The sequence below is a fragment of the Actinia tenebrosa genome, unplaced genomic scaffold (assembly GCF_029948245.1).
Source record: "Actinia tenebrosa isolate PJP-AT-01 unplaced genomic scaffold, QUT_ActTen_1.0 PGA_scaffold16__25_contigs__length_10494907, whole genome shotgun sequence".
NCBI lineage: Eukaryota > Metazoa > Cnidaria > Anthozoa > Actiniaria > Actiniidae > Actinia > Actinia tenebrosa.
The window spans coordinates 2,777,138-2,786,877 of record NW_028292576.1 but is presented as its reverse complement, the minus strand read 5'-3'; the positions used below and the strand labels follow the sequence as shown (position 1 = coordinate 2,786,877).

Genomic DNA, 9,740 nt, shown 5'->3' with positions numbered 1-9,740 from the left:
ACCAGCTAAGAAAGGAAGGTTTCATCTAACTCTTCTATTTGAATGATGCGGATTCAATGCCAATTGCTTAATCAGTTGATTTAGTTTTAATTTTTGTATATGATTACGCGATAAATGATTTTGTTTGATCATGGTTGTCGTCTTTCCTATTAGCATTAATATCTCTTTTAGGGTAAGTAGACTCCTACTAGCTACCTTATTTTCTGGGGTGCCTTCGGACGACCTGTTTCCAGGCGTATGAAGTCTGTTTCCTCCTGATTGAAAACCCCATCCAAATCGTGGTTGGGTAATTTATCTTTTCCCCTCTCTTTCTTCAGAAAAGACGTTAAGAGGGGATCGATCATTAAGTTTGGATAACAAGATAGACTTTGATTCGCTTTGATGGCAGAACAATCAAATCCCTTTGTAATTGAATTCTTCAGATCTCACGTAAAGCGAATGTATCTTTCCTGCCATCTAACATGGCCGCCGTCACGTGATGGTGCACTTGACCAGCCTAGGATTATAGTAATTTATGTCAGCCAAATAGTAAGCCAGTTCATATTTTCGATTTTCTCACCTTTTCTTTAATTAACAACAAAATGAGGTTTAGAAAAAAGAAGTCGAGAAATTTGGGATAAAATCGCATGCGGAGTGAAAACGATTTTAAAGTATGAACTGGCTTATTACAATCAAAATCAACCAAATTTAGTAGGATTATGGTCAGCGCTAGCTCTTCTTCAAAGCAGATTATAAATTAATTGCCATAGCAACAAACTCGGTTCCACGCCACCCCTACCAAAATATTCAAGATTTCTGCCTTTATAAGAGATGCATCGAATGTGGCTAGTTTAAGAAATATGTTGTGGTCATAGGCAAAAAAGTATAGTCAAACAGTTTTCCGTTCAAGTAAAAAAATAAAGCAATCGCTGAAAAGCTAAAATTTTTGTTAGATGCCATGGCAGACACTGTTTGTGCATCTTCACGTTGCATGTTTTGAATACATGTATGCTGCAAAGTTTGAATGGTATTCATCGAATACTCTCAGAAATATACTGAAATATATGTTGAAGGAACCTCTTAGTTCTCGTAATTAGCATAAATTAGCATAATTAACTCGAATCACATTGCTAACCAGAATGAAAAACGCCAGTTTTCCTTTTTCGCAAAGTACTTTAAGGTGACACTAGAGAAAAACGTTTGCGAGTGCGTTCATTTCAGCACGAATTTTGAAGAGTTTGAGTGAGAAAAGAAATGTTTGTTTTCTTCAATTAAGTATCCAAAAATGTTTGCGAGTATACTTTTGTCAGACCAAGATACTGTATTAACAAATGTACATATGTTTTGACTAATTTGCATAAGGATTCAGAGCATGTGCAGACTTTTTTTACTCGTAATGTCGAGCATGCGCACTAGCGCAAAAGTTTTCGTTGATGATTTACGAAAAAGCCTGAACGGCAAAAAGTTTTAATATCGTTAGAGATTTTACATCATACGAAGCTAAAGTTATTGGCAAAATATGAATGAATTCGCCTCTATAAAAACCTCTTATTCAGCCAGAAACGCATCAGAGCCGGGGTTGAATCAAACGTGTAGCAGCAAGTCTACCACCACCAACCGGTTGGCTCAGTTGTCGTCGGTCGGACCAACATCCAGTCTTGAAATAAGAACATGCGTACTAAGAACATGGGTAATAGGTAAATTACGAACCTTGTATGAAACGACTGAAGAAGAGTGCCTAACGGGTCTTTCACAACTTCAAGTCACGTAAAAAAATGAGCCAGCTCAACCAGAAACCGTGGACAGCTGTTTCGGCCTGTATCTAGCGAGCTTGAAATAACTGAGGAGAAGGTGCTGCCTTTGTAATTACATCTACATATGGTTAGACCTTCACGTGGCTCGGATGACCACGTAAAATGACGGTCCCGTCTCTCCACACTTCATCATTACAAACCAATGGCCTTCGACTCAAGTTTCGGTTTCGTTTAGTTTTGTCTTTTGATATAGTTTATTTATTGTATTTACAGGACGAGTTTTGGAGTTAGACTGGCGTGGTTGGACGGTGTTACTAGCCCCACATTTAAACGCTTTCTTGTACTCTCTACGGAATGTTTTATTCATTACGCCATAAATTACAGGGTTGATGGCAGAAGACGATAATCCACACATTGTGAACATCATGTATACTTGTCGAGGTAGCGACCCCTCGCCTAAACCTAGGTCTATGACCTCGATAAATAACACAGGCATCCAACATAATAAATATCCAACAATAGTCGCGAATAATGTTCTTGTAATGCGAATTTCTTCAACCGTTATTCTCTGAAATTTAGAACCTCTTTCGGACTCAGGTTTGTGTAGATTCTTTTGATGTTTTCTCAGAGCGAAGAAGACTTTGAGATAGCAAATCAATATTATAACCGTAGGTGTTCCGATGAAGATTAACATCAATGGTATAGTGTACTCAACCATTGACTTTTGATAACAGAAAAATTTCCCGGGTTGAAAGACATAGAATTGCCCTCCAATGATGTAAGGTAGCGCAGAAATTGCGGCAATGATGTACGCCAAGAAAATAAGAAGTCGTGTTCTATTTTTTGTGAAAACTTTTCGGTATAAGCTTTGATTGACGATGCGGCAGTACCTGTTAAAAGCCATGATCATTAGATTTTGAAGTGAGGCTATTGCGACCAATATAACTACGTATCCCTGAACTTGGCAGCCAGCGAAGTTTGAAGGCCAACTTCCCGTGGCAAGTACGACTATAGACCATGGTGTACCTAACAGTGCCATAGAAATATCCGTGCAGGCCAAAGAGATAACGAAATAGTTTGGGATTGTACGCAGGGCTCGGTTCTTGTATACAATCCATAGTACCAGGGAATTACCCAATAATGCTGCGATAGATATACTTGTGTAGATAGAGGTCTCTGTGATTACTAACGCTGGTGCTCTTGATCTCAAAGACTTTAAGGAGCTCGAGTTGATGCTGGGCAAATGAGACATCATAAGATATATTTTTACGATTTCTTGATCCTGTAAGGTATTGCTTCCTACATTGACGGGATGACTTGATAACAACAGCTTTACTTCTTTGTGCTGGCGTAATGTTTGCAAATTAATATAACATGAACAAAAAACGCTCACGGAATAATATAGAAAGTGAAGAAAAGACGTTTTCTATCAATGTCACCGCCAAAACAGCACAGTACGGAGATTGTTCTTAATTAAACTTGCTTTCAATTTATTTTTCACCAATTAGTTCTGACCTTTTGAAATTCAATGTTCCTCAAGTGTTCTTGAAAACAAATAGATTAAAGTTTATTTCGAGCAATCCAAATGAAGGCACCTGGATTATTGTTGGTCGTATATAGAAGAAGACGTGTCTAGCTCACAGTTATTGCCAGAATTATACGTCAGCACAGCCATTTGCTTGTCACGTCTTCTACCACCACCACTCGAAACTCCAGAATTGTTCAAAATAAGTTTGACATCAATCGTTGGATTGCATCAGTTTAAATCAAATCTAGGAAGAAAAAAATTGAAAATTGATGAATAATGTACCTTTTGTACTCTCGTGTTCAGATGATTGATAATATGAGAAAAAATCAATTAAGATGATAACTTCGTTAACATATATTTCTGGCTCATATGAAATGTGTAATTATTTGTTCAGCTGCACTTGCTGTTCGATGATTGGTTGGTTTGTTTGTTGCTGTTTTTTGAGGGGGGAAATCGTGTCAATCTTAATATCCTTAATTTGTGCCTATCTTAAGATTTTTTGATAATTATTTTTCCTCACTCATTCGATTGTACATTATGAATTAATCCTATTTATTCATCATTTATTTTGTTCTTTCGTTAATTTTATCATCCATCCGTCCGTCCGTCCATCCATCCATCGCTCCATCCATCCATCCATCCATCGCTCCATCCATCCATCCATCCATCTATCCATCCATCCATCCATCCATCCACCCACCCACCCACCCACCCATCCATCCATCCATCCATCCATCCATCCATCCATCCATCCATCCATCCATCCATCCATCGCTCCATCCATCGCTCCATCCAATCCATCGCTCCATCCATCGCTCCATCCATCGCTCCATCCATCGCTCCATCCATCGCTCCATCCATCCCATCCATCCCATCCATCCATCCATCCATCCATCCATCCATCCATCCATCCATCCACCCACCCACCCACCCACCCACCCATCCATCCATCCATCCATCCATCCATCCATCCATCCATCCATCCATCCATTGTTATTCTTGTTGACGTACAAATGTTTTGTTATACATTTTCAGACTAAGAATGACGATTGAATAATGTTTCAGTCACAAAAAGAAATCAGTCTCAATCTCAGTTGTGACCTTGATTAAACCTGACATGGTAAATGTATTATCTGCAGATAAACCTACAGATAATACGTTAATCATGTCAAGTTCGTTCACTAGAAATCAAGCCCGGATTGACTGGAGATTCTCGGCCAGTCGGAAAAGAAATAAGGAGTTCAATTGTACAATGATTTAAGTTATTATAACTGAACGTATATCGTTTACTGATTTCATTTACAATTAATGCTTTTGTACAGACGTTTCGGTCCTTCAACAAAGACCTTTCTTTATAATAGCTGTCGATGTTTTTCTTTGTTTATTGATGATTTTCCGTTTATATATATATATATATATATTTTTTTTTTGTTTCGTTGTTTTCTTAAAGTACTTAGAAAAATATGATCGCGCAATCAATTGTTAGGTTATATAACAGCCTTCCTTTAAACGAAAATTTTGTTTCTTTATAATAATTTTTACCTTAATGCTCAAACTTTTAACTGACTTCTGCCATTCCATCAACGGACACTCGGTGCAACGATTCCATGCAATCAGTGTTCAGTTGTATGCTATACTCATGTCACACGTTTCTTGCTCGCAATGTAACTCCCTAAAAAGCGATCCAGATTTCAGAAACATTACGGCGCGATGTTGTACTGTGTGTCCGTCGCTTTAGATAGAATGGCAGAAGCCAGTTAAAAGTGTATGCATTCCGGTAAAAATCTAAGAAGCTTAAATAAGGCGAGCAAACCAATACACACGCAGGAGAGAACGAAAATGAGGAGGGAAAGCAGAAATAATTGGATATAATCTAAAAACGGTTTCTTTTCACACGTCCATTGAGTGCTAGGGGGGCTTTTTCTTTTCCCTTCACATGGAATCAATGTAGTGGCTCTAAGATTCTATTTAATTTCAGTGCAAACGCTGCGATAATTATTTGCTTATCAGTTTTACTATCCAGTGTCATATTTATTCAATATCTACCAATGTCATACTAATCAGTAGCTTTGTCGTGAATAGGTCGGCTGACAATACGGGAAAAAAGAAAAGAAAAAAGGAATTTGCTTTTTTGAAAATTAAGAGTTTGCCTCATTCAATGACTAAATTATACCATAGTTGCCATTAAAAATATTTTTACGGACGTACCTCATTTTAAACTAAATGTATCAATGAGCAATTGTTTATATAAATATGAAAGTATAAATTTCGATCGTGTTATGCTAAACTTTTTAATTTGTACCTTTTTACTTACCACAAAAAGAATCACCAAATTAATCCTTGGATCTTTAATTATCTTTCTTCTAGGTGACTAAAAAGATATTAAATCTTTCTTGCTTTTTCTTGTAACTTTTCCAAGGGCTTTTTATCTAATTTCATTGTTTGCTTTGTGAAGCTTAGGGATTTGTGCAGAATGTTCTCTTCACAATTTTCAAACCTGACTAGAATTTTTGAACTTTGAGTGAAGATTGTAAACTATAATTTTGAATTGATGAAGTCGTGTAGTTCGGAAGTTAGAATAAATGATAAGAAAATTTACTCAAAATTTCAAATGCTAATTACAGGCACCTGTTTTCGGCAGTGCTTCCTTGCTACCTTTTAAAATAAAGGTGTTGTTGCCGGTAGCATGTTGCGATGGCAACACAGTTGATTCTGAAATTCATTTCATAGATATTGGAATTCTGATTGAAATTTAAGAGTTGATTTTTCTGAAGCAAAGAAAAAACAAAATGACTTAAAGAAAAAAACTTAAAGAGAGTATCAAAAATTAACTCCACTCACAGTACTCACTCAAGAAAAACCAGTCGAATGATTAAAAGAAAAGCACTTGAGGCACAGGAGAGAATTAAAAAGCACCTCTGCTCACGTAGCATATGACAACACAGTTAATTCTGTTATATATAGTTCCATAGATATTGATTTCGTTGATTGGGTGATTTACAAGATAATTTACACCTTATCATTTTGAAGTTTAGTCGGTTTTTGGTTTAATTTCTGAAAAGAGTTGTTAGAAGTAATTGCTAAATAATTAACTTACAAAAGAATAAATCAGCTTTTTTTCTACTTTCAAGTTGTATGGTAAAAATAGCATATTTTTTCGTCAATTCAAAAATTATGATAAAGAAATAGCCAATTTAGCTTTGGCATTTCTACATAGAAGCTCAACTATAGAAGTTGAAGGAGAACTTGAAAATCCTCGAAGAACAGGATAGAACCAACAATCAACTGTACTCACAAGCGACACGACAAAAATTAGCAAAAGAAAATCGTATTAAATAAGATAAATACAAGGTGTAAATTTTACCACCTCAGATTTTGGCTTAGACACAACCTTTGTCGCTATCTTGATAACTTTAACTAGACTTCACTATGCAGCATTCAAAAAAACCATTATTTTAGAACAAAAATATATAGACTGTGTAAACTGTTATATCCGTTAAAAACCTGTGTTAAAAAATAAATATTTTTTATAAAAATCAAACTAGATTCACTGTTGTGAAAGTGTAGATTTTGGCTTCCTTAAATATATTTGCCACGATAACAACACAATTTTAATTCTATAAAATACAACTTCTACTTACCATGAATAATACTGTCATAACCGTATGTGTTTTTGTTTCCTGCACGTATTGCGAGTTTTTTCGTGACCCTAGTTCGAAGTTTTCATATTCAAAAAAATATGTAAAAAACCAAACAAGTGTCAAATTCCAACTTCACTCGCGATAATATTATCGCCAATGACATAGAACCGTATCTTTGCTTGATCAGCTGATGACATCTCAATAAGGAAGGAAACCAATCACATTTATTTGCATAACTAGCGCTGTTTTCGTTGAAAAAACCCTGATAATACGACTACTTGGAAAATTCAATTCAAAGTGAATTTCACAAGTAGAAAAAACGTTTCACTAGCGGCTGAATGAACATGTTTCAAGATGATTCAAGAGAACAGCTGTTGAAATCTAATTTGTTTTCCATTTCTATTTTTATTATATTTTATTTATTTTGTTATTTTAGAATAATTTGTTTATGAGCAAAAATATATATATTATGCAGAAAGAGGAAAAATAGATAACGAATTAGGTAGATTAAGTTATTGGACTAGCTGTCATTCATTTGTATATTAGTATTTGGAAATAATTGGATGAAAAAATTTCGAGGACTGGCAAAATTGGAAGAGGCCGATTTCCGAGCCCAATTTGGCAGTCAGTGGCTATCAACCATCTTTCTTTGATCAGTTTTTAACTCCACATTTTTCTTGTTTAGGTAAAGCTTTTTATTGGATCAGTTGTTCCTAACATAAGACCGACGATGGCTTCATCAATCATCCTCACAGAGCTACTTGTAAATAACGCCACGAGAAAAGAGTTTGTTTACTTAATATCGCTATTTCATCCCGGAGTCAAAAGCACCCTAATCTTTCTATCTGTTATCATGACGGTCTTTGGTGTAAGCACCGGCCTCTTTGTCTTGTCAGTTAAAGCTCAGCAACTACGAAGCAAAATGACTTGTTTTCAGGTCTGATTTCGACGGTCAGTGACGTAATACCTCATGATCAGTCTATCTATCTCTGATATCATGACCGCCATTGTTAACCCAAGTTTGATGATGATGGAACTTTTTATTGAAGACATGCACAAAGAATGGCAATGTCAGACGAATCGTTTCTTTGTGTCCTTATCATTTTCTATTACTGCACAACAGCATCTTTGTTGTTTCCATTGGCATTTGCTGCCTTTACCGTTGTTCGTAAAACGAGCAATCGTTGTCATTTGGAATGAGGCTTTTATACTTTCTCTTCTCATTTGCGTACATATCGTCCCAGAAGATCGATTTGAATTCGTTTCAGTACACCTTTGTTTGCCAACTTGATTTAAACCAACTACATTCTCGATTAATCAGTTTTCTTTTCTTTTTTCTTGTAGTCTACGCTACCCCCTATCATTCATGTTATACTCAACTTTCTCTATTTCTCTCCTTCAACAACAAGAAAAGCTATCAAAACTAACCGTTATTCAGAACAAATTCAAAAAAACTCGTATATTTACAAATGTTTTTTTTTGCATTTATCGTGCCATATTCGTTCGTTTTCGTTGATGGGATTGTTATAGCATTCGTACCAGAGACAAATGTTAAAATGGATTTGTCCATTCGATATTTTGGTGCAATGTTAGCATTTTCGGACTGCTGTATAAATCCAATAATTTATTTCTGTAAAGGCAGGGCGTGTAGACAACTAGTCGAGGCGACTTTAAGAAAAAACTGGAAAAGAGATGGATTTCCTCAGAATAAAGTGCTTAAAAAGTAAATAATTACTTTCAAACCATCGAGAACCCTTTGAGCGATCGACAAGCTTGAGGTTTAGCAGTTTAGCAATATTGTAATCCAGGCATTATACTTTGGTACGATTTTCTTTTTCTTCAAATTTTCGATCCATATTTGATCTGTTAGTTGTTCGCGACGTCCCGACTTAGATCAGCCCATAGGTTCTTTCAGGGTTCGTTCTGTGAGTTAGCCATGCCCTGACTTAGATCAGCCCAGAGGTTGTTTCAGGGTTCAATCTGTGAGTTAGCCATGCCCTGACTTAGATCAGCCCATAGGTTGTTTCAGGGTTCAATCTGTGAGTTAGCCATGCCCTGACTTAGATCAGCCCAGAGGTTGTTTCAGGGTTCAATCTGTGAGTTAGTCGTGCCCTGACTTTAATCAGAGGTTGTTTCAGGGTTCGCGCGATAAAATTGAGACAAAGTTTTTCAAAAAGAAAACAACAACAAGAGAATAAGGAGGGGAAAAATACACGATTTACAGAAGATACTGAACAACACTATACAGAGTCTACACAGGACCGGAATAAGAAAGGTAGTCCGGACTTCCCAAACGTCTCCATCAATATCATCAGAACTCTAAATACCGGTATCTTCAATAGCGTTTATTCAATTAATTAGGTTTGAATCTATAGTAAACTTTTATTTAAACAAGCAACTTTACTAGTAAACAAAATTAGCACACCTTCAAAAATGGAACTGATCAGAGCGGTGATAAAATTTAAACAAGATACAGTTGATTAGCAGCGCTTCTTGTTGTTAACTCAAAGATATTCTAATATTCTGATATTTACCTTGACGTTGTGAAACCAAGAAGGTTTACATAAACAAAAAATTGTTGTAACTTGATCGAGTTTACAATTAAAGTAATCATTAGTAATGAAGAGCTATTGTTTTGAAACTCGTCGGGATATCATCGTTATCCCTTTCGTATCCTTTGGGATACTCATGAATTTTTCGAAGAGTAAAAACAAAAGAAAATGAATCCCCTAGAGGTTTGTCACGCTGAATTGGGAAAACATTGTCACACCACGACTAAGGTTTATAGAAGACCCTCAAGGGTCAATAGTCGCACCAAATTTAAAAACACGTACCATA

General features: G+C 36.1%; 1 protein-coding gene across 1 annotated transcript; it reads right to left on the bottom strand.

Annotated features, from left to right (window-relative positions):
• Positions 1-1,416: 1,416 nt before the first annotated feature.
• Positions 1,417-3,415, bottom strand: LOC116301373 (melatonin receptor type 1A-like). The gene has a single exon (XM_031710417.2). The coding sequence runs from the start codon at positions 2,986-2,988 to the stop codon at positions 1,948-1,950; it is 1,041 nt and encodes a 346-aa protein (XP_031566277.2). The 5' UTR covers positions 2,989-3,415; the 3' UTR covers positions 1,417-1,947.
• Between the last annotated feature and the right edge of the window lie 6,325 nt (positions 3,416-9,740).

Excerpts from the sequence above, each read along its gene's own strand:
- LOC116301373 (XM_031710417.2), bottom strand. The coding sequence starts at position 2,988 with ATGATGTCTCATTTGCCCAGCATCAACTCGAGCTCCTTAAAGTCTTTG.